The sequence below is a fragment of the Thrips palmi genome, unplaced genomic scaffold (genome assembly GCF_012932325.1).
Source record: "Thrips palmi isolate BJ-2018 unplaced genomic scaffold, TpBJ-2018v1 HiC_scaffold_19, whole genome shotgun sequence".
NCBI lineage: Eukaryota > Metazoa > Arthropoda > Insecta > Thysanoptera > Thripidae > Thrips > Thrips palmi.
In genome coordinates this window covers 42,335-60,889 of record NW_023144628.1, presented here as the reverse complement: position 1 = coordinate 60,889, position 18,555 = coordinate 42,335, and the positions used below count along the sequence as shown (strand labels likewise).

At 47.7% G+C, this 18,555-nt stretch overlaps 2 protein-coding genes across 2 annotated transcripts; both read left to right on the top strand.

Annotated features, from left to right (window-relative positions):
- Positions 1-6,977: 6,977 nt before the first annotated feature.
- LOC117646439 (integrator complex subunit 13) lies at positions 6,978-11,137 on the top strand. The gene is made up of 14 exons (XM_034387362.1): positions 6,978-7,179; positions 7,328-7,562; positions 7,697-7,771; positions 7,864-8,028; positions 8,126-8,250; positions 8,348-8,441; positions 8,519-8,729; positions 9,085-9,238; positions 9,310-9,526; positions 9,633-9,812; positions 9,942-10,099; positions 10,218-10,409; positions 10,492-10,710; positions 10,800-11,137. Exons 2-14 carry the CDS (start codon positions 7,344-7,346, stop codon positions 10,921-10,923), a joined length of 2,133 nt encoding a protein of 710 aa, XP_034243253.1. The 5' UTR covers positions 6,978-7,179; positions 7,328-7,343; the 3' UTR covers positions 10,924-11,137.
- A 777-nt stretch (positions 11,138-11,914) lies between these two features.
- LOC117646440 lies at positions 11,915-18,548 on the top strand. The gene is made up of 6 exons (XM_034387364.1): positions 11,915-12,298; positions 13,498-13,594; positions 13,900-14,059; positions 14,150-14,305; positions 14,391-14,554; positions 14,638-18,548. The coding sequence occupies exons 1-6, from the start codon at positions 12,150-12,152 to the stop codon at positions 15,148-15,150; spliced, it is 1,239 nt and encodes a 412-aa protein (XP_034243255.1). The 5' UTR covers positions 11,915-12,149; the 3' UTR covers positions 15,151-18,548.
- The last annotated feature ends 7 nt before the right edge of the window (positions 18,549-18,555 follow it).

Sequence of the window (18,555 nt, the reverse complement as noted above, 5' to 3'; positions counted from 1 at the left end):
GACCGCCGTCGGACCCCCCGACACGCGCAGCGCGCCGCCTTCTTGAGAGCTCTCAGTGTCTCCAGCGCGTCCCCAGGGCTGGCGCCGTTCGCGGTGCCTTCGGATTCTTTGACAGACGCCCTCACGCCCCAGCAGGCTGACTTCGAACAGTACTTTCGCCGCTCTGTCTCTGTCGCATCCCACGGGAACGTCCCACGAGTGCGAGAGAGACAGAGCGACCAAAGCAGGCCCTGGGCCGCCCTGGGTCGTGGGTTTGCCTCTGGGTTGCGTCGGTGTGCCGGTCGGTGGCGGCCGGTGGCGGCCGGTGCCCCGCGGGGGGCGTGGGCCCCGAGGGGCTTCCCTTTGCCGGGCCGGACGGCCTTTCAAAATCTTAAGCTGAACGGTGCTCGCCTTCAAAAAATGAGATGAGAGCCAACTGGGCACTGACGCGAATAAATGATGATAGGCGGATTCAAATCAAGTTGCGGTGAGAAGTTGCTTTGTAGCGTTTGTGTCTCATATTCGCGAATTTCAACAAATTTCGATGTCGTCGTCTCATTCTTATTCTAAGCTGGATGAAAGAGGGAATGAATGATAAGAGACGGACGGAACAAAAGCCTTTGCCGTGAGCACAAAAGGCACAATAGGCGCACAGGTGGAAAGTTGTTCGACCTCGCTGAGCCCTTATGATATTGTGCGCCGTTTTCCCAAGCCCATCACACACCGCGAAACGGAATAAAGGGAGAAGGAATTTAAAAGGGGAGAGAAAAAAAAGATTATCAAAATAAATGGAAGGGAAATGAAATCTGAATAAAACGCGACGTCAGCGGCTCTGGTGGCCCGGGCTGGGCCGGCTGGGCCGGGCCCAGATCGGCGTGGATCGGTCTAAGGAGAAAGAGAGCGGAGGGGAGCGGAGGGGCGGGGACTGTTGTTCGTATGACCTCGTGAGCGGTTTTTAGACAAAGGTGTTTATGAATTTGGGCAAAAGAGTTGAGGGATTCCGGCGGGGGTCTGGCCCGACCTGGCCCGGTCTCGCCCGGCCTGACCCGGCCAGCCAGGCCCGCTATCCGGCCCTAAACATCATCCTTTTGGCTGCGACCACTCTTCCGTGTTTTCGCTCACCTCCGCTATTGCTTTGAGATTTTTTGTCGGTTTTTTGCCCGCCATAACAGTTGATTTCATCTGAGGCAAGCGAGCCTGCATGCCCTTGAAGGCCGCCGTGCTCATGGAGTGGACGCGATGCCCCCTGAAAGCCCCGCTGAAAGCCCCGCTGCTGGGAGCGGCTGGAAGCGCAGGGAGAGGCATGCTGCTTTCATCTATCGAACCCGGCCCGGCTTTAAAGCCTTCCTTTCTTTCATTTTGGCCTCCCGGCCCCGTCGGCATGGATGGCCCGGCTACAACGCGGACCTGCCACCTGTCCTGCCTCCATTCGCGTCCCTCGACCTGGTGGCGCCAGCGCTGGAGCCAGTGGTGGAGCCAGTGGTGGCGCCGGTCCCCCATCGCCGAACAGCAACAGCGTTCCTGACTCCGTCGAGAAAGCAGGCCTCTCACTCGTACCACACTGTGAGACGGAGGATCAGTTCAAAAAGAAAGGGCACCAACCGGAACACGTTTTCAGCTGGACTGTCTGTATATAGGACCCGAATAAAACACGCGACGGTACCAACGGATTGCTCTTCCGACGAGGAACCCATTGGCCTCGTCATGTGTTTTATTCAAGTCCCATGTGAGGGCTGTAGGGCTCAAACGTCATCAGAGGAGAGTCCGCTTGAACTGGTCTCCATCGGCCGCATCTTCCCCGTCCTCTAGCTGTGCATAGCGGCCGGGCGAGTTATGGGGCGCGAGGGAGGTACGCTGCCCCTGATTAGCAAACAGCAGGCTCATTCCGAACGTCGCTCTGTCTCTCTCGCACTCCCACTGGAACACCTCGTGGGTGCGAGAGAGACAGAGCGACGAACGCGCTGCTCGGAACGAGGCGGCAGGCTGGCCGAGCAGGTCACCCGTAGCCCAACAGGACACATGCGGGCTGCCCGGCCTGCCGGGCCTTCTCGTCGTGAGAACACAAGTTTGTGTAAAGAGGTGTCGAAAGCAAGGCCGCTGCTGGGGGAGGCGAGGCGGGCAGTCGTTCGTCCTGAAATGAAACGCGATGGAAACATAAAAACAGCGTTTAATTTAGCGGGCCCGATCGGGCCGAACGTCCCTTGGGCCTGCCTCCTGCGCCCCTTGGCGGCGGTCGCGTCTTTTGCCTTCAAACGGAATGGCGCTGCCCGCTGCGCGTCGTCCAAAACGGCGTGTGGCGTAACGCGTAGCACGTAGCGCTCCGACAATGTTTCCAAGTGGATTCAGAGGACGTCTTGTTGCCTCTTGCGCGTCTCTTAGCGTCGCTGGTTGAACGGCCGGGCCGCCGCCCGCCTTCGTGCCTGGTGCCTGCTTCGCGCGCCGCGGAGCCGCGGACCTGTGGCGACCTCCGTCGGCCAGCGCGCCAACTCGGTGCGGCTCTTCGCAGATGCGGCGGATGCGGAGCGCGCGGAGTATCGCGGCCGGCCGTCCCACAGTGTCCCACAGACGACGGCGATACCCCGTGCGCGCGAGGCGCGGCGCGGCGGCGCGGCTGGAGCCAGGTGGTGGTTGCGCTAGCGCCGCCCGCTCACTCCGCCTTGTCCTTGTCGTGGTCGTGGTCGTCCAGGTCCTGGCAGGGGTAGTACTTGCTGCAGTCGTCGCCCTGCTTGCCGCGGAACACGGCCTTCTCCACGCCGCGCTTCACGCTCTCCGGGATGTACTCGTTGGACAGGATCTCGCCCGTCACCCTGCAAAAGGCGAAGCGCGAAGCAGGTTCACAAAAACGGGCCAGGTGGGCGGATTCGAACCGGCGGCAGTCACGCAGCGCTGCGTGGCGGGAACGCAATGTGACTGTGCTGCCACACTGCGCGCGCCACGCCTCGGCGGCACAAGGCGCCAAGCGCAAGGGACCGTCCTGTTCCGTTTCCGCCGCCGCCGCCGCCGCCACTCACACTCGCATGACGTGCCGCTCCAGGGCGCTGGTGCCGCCGGCGTCGCCGCCGGGCTGATGCAACTCGCAGGACAGCCTCTCCAGGCAGGCGGGCGACGGGTACCCCGAGGACGCCGATGACGCCGCCGCCGCCAGGGTCTCGTTCGACGGGGTCGGCGCCGCGGCGGGCACGATCCCCGTGCACGTCAAGTACGAGGCCAGCAGGCGCTGCTCTTGCGCGCGGGCCTCGGCACGCGGGATCTGCGGACAGTATTGGCATGGGTGACATGATTCAAGGACGGGTCAGGGCAGCGGTTCTCAACCTTGCGGTCAACAATATTCTGGGGTCGCGTCTTAGTGCCTGCCGTCTGATTCTGAGCACTGCTTTCGTCGCTCTGTCTCTCTCGCATTCATGGGGCGTTCCGTAGGGGTGAGAGAGAGACAGAGCGACGAAGCAGTGTTCGGAATCAGACGGCTGGGGACACGTGGTGTCGCGACTGGCGATCTTTGCCAGACCAAGAGCATTTCCAGAGCATGCCCCTGATGTTGCTTGTCTGCGGTTCGTTTGGTTACTGGTGCAGCGCTGGTGGCACCGCGGCATGTTCGCCTGCTTGTGTGGCACGACTGCGCGCCGCGCGCGGCGACAAGACGCGGCGCCTCCTCCGATGCGTCCGCGCGAGGCGTGTCGCCGTCATTGTTAGCGCCGCGTGCTTCGCGGTGCGTCTTGCCGCGTGCCGCGTCGCATTGTTATTGTTACGCACGGCGCACCGGAGCGCGACGTCGCCGTGCCCGCCGTGCCCGCCGTCCGGGACGGCGCGGGACGCGACGCCACCTCGTTGCGAAGCACGCACCTGGGACATGAAGCTCTCCAGCAGCTGCAGGTCGCCGGCGCGCTGCCTCGCCATGCGCGCCATCTGGGACAGCTGCTGGCCCTCCTCGACGCCGCGGCGACGCCGGCGCCCGGAGATGACGCCCAGCTGCAGCAGGATGGGGTTGGTGACGAAGGCGGCCGCCGCGCCCAGCAGCGCCACGCCTGCAACGGAAGGGATCGGATCGGTGATCGGGAGCAATAGCCTGCGAGGCAGGCAACGCAGAGCCGCGACGCACCGCTGTGCTGCCTACCCTCACGGCGCTCCCCGCTCCCCGCTCGGCGCTAGACTCGGCGCGCGCGGTGCAGCAGGGCTTACCAGCGAGCGGCACGAGCAGACTCTTGACGGCCAGGGCCTTGTGGTAGTGGGAGTCGTGGTGCAGGTGATGGTGGTCGTATTCGGAGAGGTGGCCGCCGCCGAACCCGCCCCCCAGCCCGCCGTCGAGGCCGCCGTCGCCGCCGAAACCGCCTGCGCCGCCGACGCCGCCTCCAGCTCCGTAGAATCCAAGTCCGCTGCCGCCGTGGTGGCCGGCGAAGCCGCCGTCAAAGCCTCCGTGGCCACCGAAGCCCTCTGCAACAACGTCGCGTGAGACTTTGCTCGCGGGGCTGTCTGCGCCTGTGCGGGCACCGCGCTTACCTCCGCCGTACACGGTGCCGTGGATGTGAGACGCCTGCCCGCTGAGCTGGCCCTGTGCGCCTCTCTTGGTCTCCTCGGCCTCGCGGACCTCCTCCGTGGCCGCGCTGCTTGCCACCCGCGGCCCCGGCACGACGGCCAGCCCCACGCCGATGCGGCGCGACTGCAAGATGAGAGGACGGCACCATGACACTATGAACCTCGAACACTGGAAGCCAGCAACGGCGCTCTCCCCGTGAGTGCGAGAGGGACGGAGCGACGGGGCACTGCCTACCTGCGAGTCCTTGTCCAGGCTGCGGCTTCCGGACGGCGACTGGCCCTGCTGGCCCGAGATGATGGAGGAGCCGGGGTGCGCCTGCGCCAGCATGAGCGCCAGCAGCACTGAGAGGGGCGCCATCATGGCCTTGGTGGCCTCGAGGACCTGGAGGACCTGCCGGACACGGAGCACGCCGTTGAGCCCTTCCCGCCTGGCAAAGTCCGAAGGGGAACACTCTGTCACGGCAAAGGCGGCAAACTTGCCGCAGTGTTTTTCGTCACAGAGTGAATTTGCACAGTATCAACCATCAACCAGCACGTTTCTTGAGACGCACTCCCGACGGAACTGGAACTGCACTCACTAGACAAGCTGCGGCGAGAGTCCTCGACGCACTACACTGACTGCACTGGCACTGTCTGGTGGGGGCGGAGGGCGGCGAGGCGCTTTATACCCCGACGGCCGAGGGGGACCGAGGGGGGCCCCCCTCCAGGCCTTGCAGTGCAGGACCCTCACTCTGTCTCTCTCGCACCCTAGGAGTGTGACAGAGACAGAGCGACGCAACGGCTCCTGAATCGCTCGGCAGCCCCGCGGCCACGACGCGGGGGGACGCTCTCGGACGTCCGACGTCCGGCGCGGTGGCGGTGGCGGGCCGTCGCGTCGCGTGCCATTCTTGGCCAATCAGCAGGCTTATTTCGTCGCGCTACCCTTTGCGCACTCAAGGGGCGTTCCGCAGGGGTGCGAGAGAGACGGAGCGACCGGACCAGTGCACTGCGCGGAGTCTGGGGTTGGGAGTGAGCGCGATCCTGACGTGATATGATGGTGGTTTGCAAAGCAAACAGCTGTGGTCCCCGGGGTGAATTGGACATTTAGGACATGCTTTACAACTCTGGTCCTACTCAGGGACTCTAGTTTTTTTTTGGAGCCCATGGTGCGGCTGGACGGCAGCAGGTGGGGAGGGTCTTGACGGCGAGCACGGCCAGCGACGACATCGGTGACAGCGGCCACTCGCGGCCACCGACCTCGGCGCCGTGCCACGCCGTGCCACGCCGTGCCACGCCGTGCACAATGTGTCCATTTGGTTGGTAAAGAAAGCCGAACGGCCGAAGTGGCGGCGGCTGGACCTGCCTTGTCTGCCCTGCCTGTCCCGCCGCCTCCACGGCCACGCACTTCGCCGCCACGCCGCGCGACGCCGCGACACAAACGCAGGAAGACATCATTTCCAAACGGCACTCGTCCTCAGCCCCGCCGGCCCTGCCGCGCTCGCTGCGTTTCGGGCCCTGCATAGCATGCGCACGCAATGGGGAAGGACCGGGAGGACGAAGGGCCGAAATCGGCGGCAGCGGACGGGATTCGAACCCCCGACTTGTCGCGGCGGATGGCGTGAAGGACGACCTGGCCCCTGGCAGTGCCGTGTAGTGGACGTGGCGGTGTGGCCTCTAGGGCGTGTGACATGAGTGACGGGCTTGCACTACTGCCTACACTGAAAGGGGTCGGCTGGGGCCAGCAGCACGAGGTCGAGCGACCACAGACCACTGCTCTGCCTGGCCTTGCAGGCAACTCGATGTTTCCATTTTAATTTGAGCTTTGCTGAATTGTTGAATTTGGCGAGGGGCTGGTGGGGTCTACACGTACTTGTGCTCAAGGTCTAGCTAGACGACTCCTGCGGTAGCCGCCGGCGTAGAACCGTTTAGAAAAGGGTGGCCTTGGCAGGATTTCGAGACGACCCCTTCCCGGCACTTGGAGCCTCTGCGTGCTGCGCAGTGCTGCGTGCTCTTGTTACCTACTCGGTTACATACACGCCTTCGCGACTCAGCGACAGTCGCACGCGCACGCACGCGTCCTCCCGTGGTCCTTGGAATCCTTGGTCGCATTGTGCAACTAGCGTCTACCAGTGTCTCCGCATCGCCGGCAGAATCGCGCACCATGTGGCACCATGCCCTCTGCTCGGCCCCCTTTCTGTGACAGACAAGCTAGTAGGTGTGAGTAACGTAATTCCTTTCAAATCGTAGGAAAGCTGAGGAGCGATTCAAAATGGCAATCCGCGTAAATGTAGAAGAATGTTCCAAGGCACCCAGCAAGATTTTTTTCCGTCTGAATTTTCTGAAGAAAACGGGGAAATGGACCAGCTTCAAACGAAAGTTACGAGTACCAGACCAGGGAAAGCCGCTTCCCCCCTCCCCCCTTTCCCCTTCCCCCTCTCCCTCCGGCTGAATGTGGATGTCAATAAGGCCCCCCACCACCCACCCGATCTGAATCTGAATAATGGAAAGCCTGCGTTGCAACTCGCAGACGCCGTGTTTGAAATCAGAAAGAAAACAAACAGTCCCTGAAAGCAAAATGATGAAAAGGTTTCCTGCTTTTGAATGAAATGGAGATCCTGTTATTGGGCTGCTCCTTTGACCCTCTATGATAATTGGCAACCGTGTTGAACCAATTTTGTAACTGCACGTCCAGTAAGTGTGGAATGATGAGGTTATGGATGTCTCATGTAGTTTTAACTTAGCGCAGGGACAATTTGTATCCAGGTGATCAAACCCTGATTAAGCTTCTCAAACATTTCTCTCACTTCAATTGAATTGTTTTTTCTAAATTTTTTTTCAGAAAGAAAACGTCTACAATGTTCCCTGCCAATCACAAAACAGTTTTTGTGTTGGATCATACACCACAGTTTGGCTCTTCTTATGATTCTGTTGTTGAACTCGATATGGGGAACAAACCTCGGGGGTTGAGTATGATTCCACTGTCACCTATTTACAAAAGCCTTTGGACTGCGAGTGTTGAAGCTGCCTTAGAATACTGTCGAATTGTGTGGGATCTGTTCCCAGAGAAAAAATACGTATGTACACTTTGTAAATCTAATAAATTTTTTAGAGTATTAAACACAAAATTGTAATGCAGATAGTTTTTCAAAAATACTTCTTAATTTTTTTTTCTACTGAAAATTCAATGATAAATATTTTTATGTCGCAGGTTCGATTTGTTGTTAGCGATACCCGAGGGCAAGTACTGAATTCGTGGAGTCCTGGTCACCAAAATCTGGCGTGTGTAAGGAGAATACTTTGACTCGATAACTTAGTTTTAACAATAGGATAGCATTGAATTAATTTTTTTAAAAATCTTGTCTCTTTGTTGAACAGATTCAAAACCAACTGGGTCTCATTGGAGTGCCTGCTCCTGCCTCTCGTTCTGTCCAGTCTGAAAGTTCCATTTTCCCGGGATTACAGGCTGCTGTAGATGCCATTTGTCAATGTACTGATGTTCAACATGAAAAGAGGACATCTCTTAGTGACAATTCTAATAAGGTGTGGTGTGATATTTTTGCTCCCCCTGCTCTATTTTTAATTATTCCAAAATCTCTTTGTCCAAACATATAATTGTGAGATCTTTTCTTCAATTCAGATCCTTAATAGATCAAGAGTGATATGCATCACAACTCAAAAGGATAACCAGTCTATAAAGAATCTTCAAGATATGTTCATTAAATTTGTAAATCAGTCAAACAAAAAGGCTGCAAGTTCTGATACGTAAGTCCCTCCCCCCCAGAGAAATAAGTTTGTAATATTTTTTTTTGTTAATGTAACTAATAATTACATTTTCATGGGCTTTGCTTGGATGCTACAGGTTGATACCAATCAATCACTGCCACCTTGTCATTTTAAATGTGACTCCAAGAAATGGTGAGCCATGTCTTGTGAATCCAGTGCCAGCAACAGATGTAAGTGTGGCTGATACAATTTTTTCCATCTATCTTGTCAATAATAACACTGATGGTAATAAGTTTTTCCTCTCTAGATTTCTTCAACTGTTACCTCAGAAGTTCATGCGGTTCTTCCAAATGGCAACATTGCTGTGAAACTTTCACATTTGATCCTTCAGCACTATGACCTAGCTTCAACTACAGTGACAGGGATTCCAATGAAAGAAGAACAAAATGCAAGTTCCTCAGCCAACTATGATGTGGAGATTTTTCACCGTTCTGAGGCACACGCATCAATATTAAAAGGTTTTTGTGTAACTTTATTTTATTATTAAATGTCTAATTTTGTTGCTGAAGTAATCATTTAGCTTCTTATGATGCAGCCGAATTTTGCTTGAGGATGCTCATATTATCATCTTGTATTCAAACTTTTGTTTCTTTTGTCTTGTCATTTCATGCAAAGTTGAAGGATACCTGAGAGGTAGGATTGTGCTTTGTTTGAAAGAGAGAGTGGTTTTCATTTATTCAACTTTCAGATGCAACATTAATAATTATTTATTAAATAATGTCTGTAGCTGCCAGGCCTCAAGGCACTCTTGTACTATTTATGTACCACAATCACAATTCTAAATGTTACTATTTTTGCCAATCATTTCCTCAGGGAATGCCCAGGACACAGCTCTAGTTCGCACTCTAAGGGAAGGCTGTGAGTATGATACAGTTACTCTGAAGTGGTGCACTCCTCGCGGTGCAAGTGCATCAGAAATGCATCACTGTACTGTAATGCACAGAATTACACCTGTTGATGTCAATAGGTATGTTCTTCTCTCTGATTATGCTTTTCAGTGTGTGGGAAGTTGCTTCGACCAATATTTGTTTGTTTCAGCCGACCTTCATCATGTTTAATAAACTTCCTCCTTAATGGCCGATCAGTCATGCTTGAAATGCCTCGCAAAAGTGGTGGCAAAGTTCTGTCTCATATGCTTGCTGCTCATGGCGGTGAAATTTTTGTTCACACTCTTGGCACATCTCGCAGTGTCTTGGAAGACCCTCCGTCTATAAGTGAAGGTCCTGGAGGCAGAGTCACTGATTATAGGATTCCAGTAAGTTTTTAAGTCACTTATTGAACTTGTGGTTGAGCAAACCTTAAGTGAGCCTTATAGTCAAAAATGTATTCATTTGTGTAACAATAACAAATGTAATTTTCAGGATTTTGGCCAGCTTATGAAAAAGAACAAACTATTACCTTTAAAGAGGAAACGACCTGAGGGTTCGGATTCAAAAGAAGACGTCATAATGCCTTTGGACCGCATGCGTCAACGTTTAGAGAGATATACAAAACAATGGCCAATCACAATATCTTCTACAAGTGTTTTTAATCTTAGACCTGTGAGTAACACATTGAATTCTATTTGGATATTCTTTTAAATAAATAAATAAATTCTTAGCTCCTGTTGTCTTGTTTGGGGTTCAATCTGAAATAACATGGTGAATTAATATTAATACTTTTCTTCACAGGAGCTAGATCCTTTGTTAAATGCAATAGTTAAAGAAACTATATCAGAGGATGAAGTTCTTCAGTGTAAACAGGTTATTTTGAGTCTCATTGCACAAGAAACAAGAAATGAGCCATTGCAACCATCATCAAGTGGGCAACGAACAAAAGGCCCTAAAAGGTACTGCAGTTTTATCCAAAAAATATTGTTTTAAAAAAAGAAAAAGTAACATTTTGTTGTTTTTGTTATTTTTGTATCATAATAGAAGATGATTAACAATTATTTGTTCCTAATGTAGGGATGAGCAGTACCGACAAATGTTTGCGGAGCTTGAAAGCCTTATTAGATCACATTGTCGTTCTGATCAACATACTGCAGTTCTGAATTGTCTCCTTGACTGTCGTAATCGGGCTGATGATGATCCTAAGGCGAAATTGGAGCGTAAAGATGATAAAGTTGAACTTGATCAAGCTTTGAGAGAACTGGACCAGTAAGTATCTTTTCACCTTGGTGTGTGCTTGTTCTATTAGGTTAAATTATTTATCGTTATCCTTCTCTCATTCAATGTTCAGAATGTCTGCATCTCCAAACCCTTCAGTGAATGGCCAGAGAGTAAGTGTGATAAGAGCAACAACAGACTCGCCTATGTCACCTCCCGCAATGTCTGGTCCCACATTGCCACTTTCAAACTCAAGAGGTCATTCACGCACATCTTCACACAGCATTTACTCTTCTGGTCCCCGCACAGTCCTTGACTTTCTTATTACAACTTCTGATTCCAAAGCTACCAGGTAAAACACCTATTTTATCTTAAATCTTTTGGCTTGGTAAAAAACTATATTTAGTATTAGTAATGTTTATTTCATTTTCTTTATTCCAGACCAGAATTTCATGGATTATTAAATTCTGAATCAGGGCCCAACGGAAGTAAAGTTGCCAAGTTATATGCACACTTAAATCAGGATGGGGGAAAAGCTGATTCATCTGTAAATGAAGCTGAATAGTTTGCATTTGTTTCTATTTTATCTGTGATCCGTTTAAATGTTCAATAGTAGCCCCATCAATCTTTTGGAACAGCTTATTGATCTCAAAATTAACACCCTGTATTCCAATCGTGTCTACAATACAGTGTGGCTCATCCAACAATTTTTTAAATGCATTACTGTATAAATTTTACTCCTGTATAATAAACTGAAGATTAAAAAATACTGAAATTTAGACCACTTAGAATGAATTTTTAAAATAAAATAGTAAATAAGAATGAAACCTCGATTTAAAAAAAAAAAAACTTTTTTGGTACGGTGTGGGAAATGGTAATTTAGACCCCTCCAGGGAAGTGTATGAGGATCACCAGCTTATAATTAATTTCTCATTTTTTTCTCCTACTAAATTCCACAAAAGATTGTGAAGGATGTTTGAAAAACAAAGAGCAAAATAATCGAGAGGCCTTGGAAGGCAAGTAAAAACACAATTGTAGTGCGGGCTTTATCATGACCCAAGGTGCCAAGACGCCGTTATCTTAGCACGGAAAAGTAACGATTGTTGCTACGGCCCCAACCATTTCATCAGAGATTCCCAATTCTCTCGGGCTTGGCCTCTCAGAATCGTCTCGGTCCGAGCGCCTCATTGCCAGTCTTTTCCTCGGTTCCCCCGAAGCCGGTTGCCGGCTGGCGCACCCTCTCGCCCTCTTTCGCCTCTTTCGACTAGGACTTGCCCCTCTTGTCCCGAACTGCATCCCCTCCAAAGTCCGCCCTATCCCCACCAGACCGCTAGTGTCGTCACATCCACCAACCCAAGGTCCCATTCAAAGCCCCCAAGCTGCCCAAGGCTCTGAATGGGCCAAAAACTGACCGAAACTATCGCCCAATTATCGCGCGATCTTCAAATTTTGAGCCTTCGCGACGGGACGGCCGTACAGCCTTTTCAATACCCTGGTATTTCTACCCCTTCTTGCGCGCAGCGCTCGCAACTGCTCCCAACCTTGCCGCGTCGCAGTCGCAGCGCGGGAGGGGCTTCAACGTCCGCGCACTCTCTGAAAGGACTAGAAAGAAACGAAGGAAACCTTTCATTTCATTGACAATCGTGTTTAGATTAATGCCGTGTTCTGAAGAACATTTCAAACGTTTAGAATTAAATGGAATAAGAAATATCCAGAGTGTTTTTGTGTACGAGCGCTACTAGTGCTCTCTTGCGTCGGTTTGGCAAACTGCTGCTCTCCACAGTTATCACAATGGCTTCCGTAAGAGACACAGCAACTTTCTTCACTGAGGGTTCTTCAAACCAATTTGAACATGTTTTGAAATTATATCCCGAAGCCCTTAGACTCAAGGCTGAAAAGAAGGTCAAGAAGCCCGAAGAACTCATTAAATTGGACAATTGGTGAGTATTTCATGACGAAAACGGTCTCGGAAAATCCGTATAGGATGTCATTGAACCTTGCTTTGTATTTCGCTCTCCTGGGAAGCCTTATAAAACTGATTTCTTGGGCAGTTTGAACAGTGATTAAGGTGGAACGACAAGTAGTGTATTGGCCCTTGTAGTCGGGAGAGTTTTCCTTGTCGAATCGGCTCGAAAATGCCCTGAATTAGTGATGTGCGTCGAGGCTTGCAGGTCGGGCTGGTTCTGGTGTAGCGTCATGTCGGGCCGCTGCGCTGACGTTTGCCTTGAGTGGGGTGCCCGCTTCTAGTTCGTTCTTCGGAAACTATTCTGTTGGACATTTTTTATCATGCTGGGCTCCAGACAAGCCTTTTCAATATTTTTTAATTTAATTCACGGGCCGTCTTTTCTAGGGGTGGGTTGGTCTTGCCAAGTCTTTCAAGTTATGTTCCACTTCCAAACAATCCCTGAAAATCCAACATGGAGACGCGAACAAAGAGTTGTTATCGGAGGTCTGAAAATTGGGCCTGTCAGAATTTTATTCCCTTTTCGTTGAGGACTTTAAAATAGAGTTTTTGTAAATTCTGTTATGTTGGAAATCCGTTAAAGCATTATTTGGCTGGTGTTTGTTGGCCAAGCAGACGGACGGGCTGCTATGCTCAGCCACAGACCGTAGACCGTCACAGAGGTTAAGACGAGACGCGTCAACGCGGTGTGATCTAACCGTGCCAGTTCCACATTATATTTGTACCATTCTTTGCGCTATGAATTTGTTTCATTTTTGTTAACTGCTTATTCCTAAATGTCAGAAAATTTTCAATTTGTCTATCCTGTCATTTTTCATGACAGTTCTGTGTGGAAGAAATAGCTTTGTTATTTACACCCATTTGGTTCCCCCATTCAATTTTTTCTTTTGATTAATATTATTTGGATACATGTTTTGTTGATTACCGAACTAGTCACACAGAATTTTAATTTTTTTCCCCCCTCTAAGTTTACCCTAGTAATTTTATTAACATGCTAGCACCCCTTAAGTCTCATTCTTGTCATTCATTAAATTGTAATTTGACCTACCATCTTTTGACTAATCATTTTGTTTTTTTTTAGAGAATAATATAAGCTGAATCTAAAATTTATTTGTGCGTCCTGTGAGTCTCTAATGTTTATAAGACTGACCTTTTTTTTGTCATTTGTTTTTAAAGGTACCAGAATGAACTGCCAAAGAGAATAAAATCCAGAGGGAAGGATGCTCACTTGATCCACGAAGAATTAGTACAAACAATGAAATGGAAGCAAACAGTGAGTACATCGTTAATTTCCATCTGGGTTGTTCCAGTTCTCTATCGAAACCTTTTTTTTTTTTCAAACCAATGGTTGTGTGTTTGTTGTGCGAGACATTATCTTTGACGACTACAGCATTACACATGATAGTAGTACACTTAAATCATTACTTTGACTGCATTTTTTAAAAATGTCCTCCTGCTTCTTCATACTGGTATGATGATTTTGGCACAGTATGCTTGAAGAAGTCTCTTCACTCAACATCTAGTTGACAGTATTTCTTGTTTATCATATTTTTAAATGTTTTATCTTAATTTCCACAGCGAGGGAAATTCTACCCTCAATTATCATACCTGGTGAAAGTAAACACACCAAGAGCTGTCATGATGGAAACAAAGAAAGCTTTCCGCAAGCTTCCCAATTTGGAGCAAGCTATCACAGCATTGAGTAACCTGAAGGGTGTTGGAACTACAATGGCCTCTGGTAAATAATTTCTCCCTGTCTTAATAGTGGTACAATAAATTGTTAAGTAAAAGCGTTTAATCATTTAATTTTTTTTTTATAAATAATTAGCTTTGCTTGCTGCGGCTGCTCCTGAGAAGGCTCCATTCATGGCGGATGAATGCTTGATGGCTATTCCTGAAATTGAGGGTATTGACTACACAACCAAGGAGTACCTAAATTTTGTGCAGCATATTCAGCAGACTGTTGAGCGGCTGAATTCAGAAGGTACTATCTGCTGAAAGATAAGGGTTTTGCCCCATTAATTATGCTTCAAGATTCATTTTTATTGATTCTTTGTATGAAATTGTAGGTAACAGTGTGTCATGGAATCCCCACAATGTGGAACTGGCTTTGTGGACACATTATGTGGCAACTGAATTGAAGCCAGAACTGCTAGAATCTATTCCTTCTGCTGTCAAAAACGGTAAATCCCATCAAAATGGAGATGTAGGATCGACAGACCTTAAAACAGCGGTAAGTCATTTATTCAATGAAATTCTCTGTGTGAAGCATCTGGAAGTTTTTTCAAATCTAATGTGTCTTTCAATTGTTATCAGGTGATAGATCCCAGCTCAGAAGATAGCAACTTGGACCCAGCTAATGGAAAATCTGGTTCCGCCTCAGTAGCAGCTTCTGATACCAATGTTGATGAAAATTCTACGACTTCATTTACTGAAGATTCAATGGATAAACCGTTGACTCCGGCATCAGGTGCGGCTGCTCCAGAATCGGCCTCAAATGGTGCTGGTGGGGAGGAAACGAACGACTCTATTGCTACCTCAGATTCGGCTACAAATGACTCCACCGTCGTAGAAACAGCTAAGTTCAGCCAAGAATCAGCTACAGAAGAGGAAGAGTCAAGAAGCAGTGTCATTGAAGCTAAAGAGAGCTCCAACAGTGTTGAACCTGCAAGTTTAAATGAAAATGTTGATGTTGCGGTTGAAGTTGAGCCCGCCGAAAAAAGGAAGTCAGATGATAGTGAGGTTCCTGTGGCTAAAAAGGCGAAAACCGAACAGGATGAGGATGTGAAAACAGAAACCAATGCAGAAGTTGCAGAAGAAGCCAAGTGACATTTTCAAAGGACTTGTCACTCTAAACTATGTAGGAACAACTTGAATTTATTTTATTTGTTTTTCTTTAGTGAGGAAGACCAAGAATTGGAACTCGAATATGGAATTAACATGATTTGGAGTTTTCCCCCTTTTAAATTAACTGTATAGGAAAAGTTTTGTAAGAGAACTGTGTTCCTCTCTGAGCAAGCAACATGGATGTGTGAATCTCTCTTGATTGTAATCTAATATTGGTAGTGCTTTTTGGACAGTCTCCTCATAAGGAAAATCATGTTTGTATGAAGTGACGGCTCGTGGTGAGATTTAATTATATCTACGTATTAAAACAGTGATAATTTAAGTGAACGGTCTGCACACGCTCAGCTTACATCTCATCAACTCTGAAGGCTGAAAACTGGCAACATATTTTTATATCTAGCCAGAACTTGATTGTGGCAATGTCATAGGAGGCACAAGATTGGCCCAGTATGATTTTTGTTACTGACCAGTGTGGTTGTGTAATAGAACAAACTATTCTATATTCCAACTAAAAACCACTTGTCGGATATTTTAGTTGAAATATAAATATAGGAAGGTGCTTAGATATCTTTTCTCTACTGAGTTAATTTTTGAAGTGGGGCTGTTGGGTGGAATTTTTCTTCACTCTTAAACAATTTTTGTCCTTAAATCATTTTAAGACGGTATTCAACCATGTCGACTGAATTTCATGTGACATTCATAAAGAGGCAATATTTCTATGTTTGTGTGGCTAATGTTTGATGTGATACATTCATGATAAGCAATTTCAACCTTACATGACAGATACCTAGCATGATCAGATATAAAGCAATTTCTACTGGTCAGTTAAATGCTGCTGACTTCCTTAATCTACTTTTGCATTAGGTTGCAAATTTTTTTACTGGCATTTTCCTTTGTATCTTCATTTTAAATGATGTACAGTTGGTCAATATTATTGATTTCTTTTTCCATTGTGTTCAGGCTTTTATTTTAATTAGGTTTATGTTTTGATTGGGCTTCTTTTCTCGGCCCTTTTTCCACAATGATTTTGTATTTCTATGTTAAACAGCTGTTCGTGCATACCCCAAGGAAAACTCAATGTTTTTTCTCTTCAGCAGTATTTTATGGATTTGATTAGGAACTAATTGACCCTGTAGCTTTCAATTTTTTTCCTGTCTTAATATTCTGAAGCAATTTGAAAGTGCTGGTTCACTTTTCTTTGCTAGTTGATCATGGCATTAGGTCGGAGTTCATTTTACTGTCACATTTCTATCCATCATTGGTACCATGGGTAGATACTTGTTGAAGCCAACAACTTTGTTAAGGAGGGTTGTGTTAACAGCAGGTGCTAATGATTTGTATGCTCTTATCTTTGTCTTGACCCCTCTCTTGTAGAGATGTATGCTCAGACCGTTCAAGCTAGCCAATTTTGATGGCGCTAATCAAGTATGAAATTTCTTCTCTGCTACACCTGTGTCAACATTGTTGAATGCTTATTTATTTTTTAGTGTGTGATTGTAGTTGTTTTGGAAGTCTTGCTTTAGCCCATCCTCTTTCTTTGAATGAACATTCCATTTGCGTGTGGGTTGGTATGAATTAATTGATGTGGTCACGCAGACGGTTTGTGTATTGCGGGTTGCCTGCACTGTCATCTGGATTGCCGTTTTGTTCCTCTTCAGGGGAATTAAATGTATCACTGGCAATGTCCTCTAGTGATAATTACTGTTTTTTACTCTGTCTCCTCTCCCCCTCCGGCCTTGAGGGATCATTTGTATATTTATTTTTAGTTAATAGTTGTCTGTCATACGTAGTTTCCTTATTTTCACTTGAGTTTTCAGGGTGGAGTGGAGCCAAGAGACGTTACAACCCCCTTGCTTTAGAATGAAATTTTCCTGTTTCTAATTATTTTTTGAAGTTGAAGCAGCTTAGTCAGTTGACACTTAAAGTGAGTCAACTGTAAATTTATCAGGGAATGTTGGCAGTGTTCAGGGTTATTCCTCCCATTTGGGATCAGTCATGTTCTTTACATTGTGTGTTACAATTTCCTTTTCTATTTCTTACCTGTATACCTCACACTTTAACAGGTGACTTGTACCAAAATGTATTCTTTGTACTACTTCAGCTTTCTGAATATGATGTGTTGACTTGAAGTCACATTGTGCCTTCTGCTCCCAATGGGATGGATGAAAATAATGTTATATAAACATGTGACATAATTTCTGGTGTAAGCATTTTCATTGTTATTGGATGTGCATTTTCATAACTCGAGGTATACACTGTGTGTTTAAATACATGATTTTAAAATGAAATCTTGCCAGTTGTTTTTTTTTCTGTACAATTATTTTCTAATCACAGCTCAGGATGTTTTCTACTCTGCAAAAATAGCACTTGTAATTTTGTTGCACCTCTCTGGGACTAGAGCAATCAAGAAGCTTTCTGGGGCCAACCTCTGGGTGTATTCAAAGACAAAATGCTCATCTTCAAAAGGCCGTGCTTTTCTATGAGTGAGCTGCAGTTCTCAAGTTTACATCACATCTCAAGAGTACTTCAACTTAATTTAGTGTCCTAGTTGTACTATTTATGTATGGGATTTATTTTCTCTCTTGTAGTGGGAGTAGATATACTACCACCAAATGTATTGGTCTGTCCACTCATGTTTGCCAAGTACATACATTATCTGGTTGGATTCTTTTTTTCTGCACAAACGATGCAGCATTTGTTACTAGGTGAAATGAAGTTTTTGGAAACTGTTGTAAGAAATTCATTGGAATGGTTTGCAGCATATTTATCCAATGTATACCAAATCAATTTCTTTTGTATTGGCTCATAAGAAGTGATATTCTTAAAGCACTTATTTGTACTACTGTATGAATGTTTGTGACTGAAAGCCACTCGGCTCTGCCATTTTATTTGCAAGACGAGGGTAAAATTCTTGTTAGTGTATTTCCATGAAATTACTGTACTGAAGGGGGACAGCTTTACTCAAGGTTGCTACATTGTGTTTGACAAGTAGACTGCGTGTAGGCTTAGCAGCACTTTCGACTTACTTTACTCTTTCAAAATTGAAGGGGTTGACCTGATTCTTGAAATTGTGTACCTCTGTCATTCCCTCTAGAATCTAACAGTAGCTGAGCCAAGTATAGCACATGCAGAAATCAATGTGAAGTGAGAGTGATACAGATGCAACTATTTCAAAATTTAGATGAGGAGTTACTATGTTGTGATTGGCAGTGAGCTCCTGGAAGTATTTTTGCCTGAGATCCTAAGCATAAAGTAATATGGTACAGAGTTCTACCTTCTTTGTACTCTACTATTTTTTAATATTTTATGACACTTGTAGGAAGCCTTTGAACAAGAAGGGTGGAACATCAAAGATCGTTTAATAAAGAATGCTACATGTATTTTAGT

Bases quoted from the DNA above. Each gene is read 5' to 3' on its own strand.
- LOC117646439 (XM_034387362.1), top strand. From the start codon at position 7,344: ATGTTCCCTGCCAATCACAAAACAGTTTTTGTGTTGGATCATACACCA. The intron at 9,527-9,632 runs GTAAGTTTTTAA...TGTAATTTTCAG, and splicing joins TCACTGATTATAGGATTCCA to GATTTTGGCCAGCTTATGAA. The intron at 10,410-10,491 runs GTAAGTATCTTT...TTCAATGTTCAG, and splicing joins GCTTTGAGAGAACTGGACCA to AATGTCTGCATCTCCAAACC.
- LOC117646440 (XM_034387364.1), top strand. From the start codon at position 12,150: ATGGCTTCCGTAAGAGACACAGCAACTTTCTTCACTGAGGGTTCTTCA. The intron at 14,060-14,149 runs GTAAATAATTTC...ATAAATAATTAG, and splicing joins TGGAACTACAATGGCCTCTG to CTTTGCTTGCTGCGGCTGCT. The intron at 14,306-14,390 runs GTACTATCTGCT...ATGAAATTGTAG, and splicing joins TGAGCGGCTGAATTCAGAAG to GTAACAGTGTGTCATGGAAT.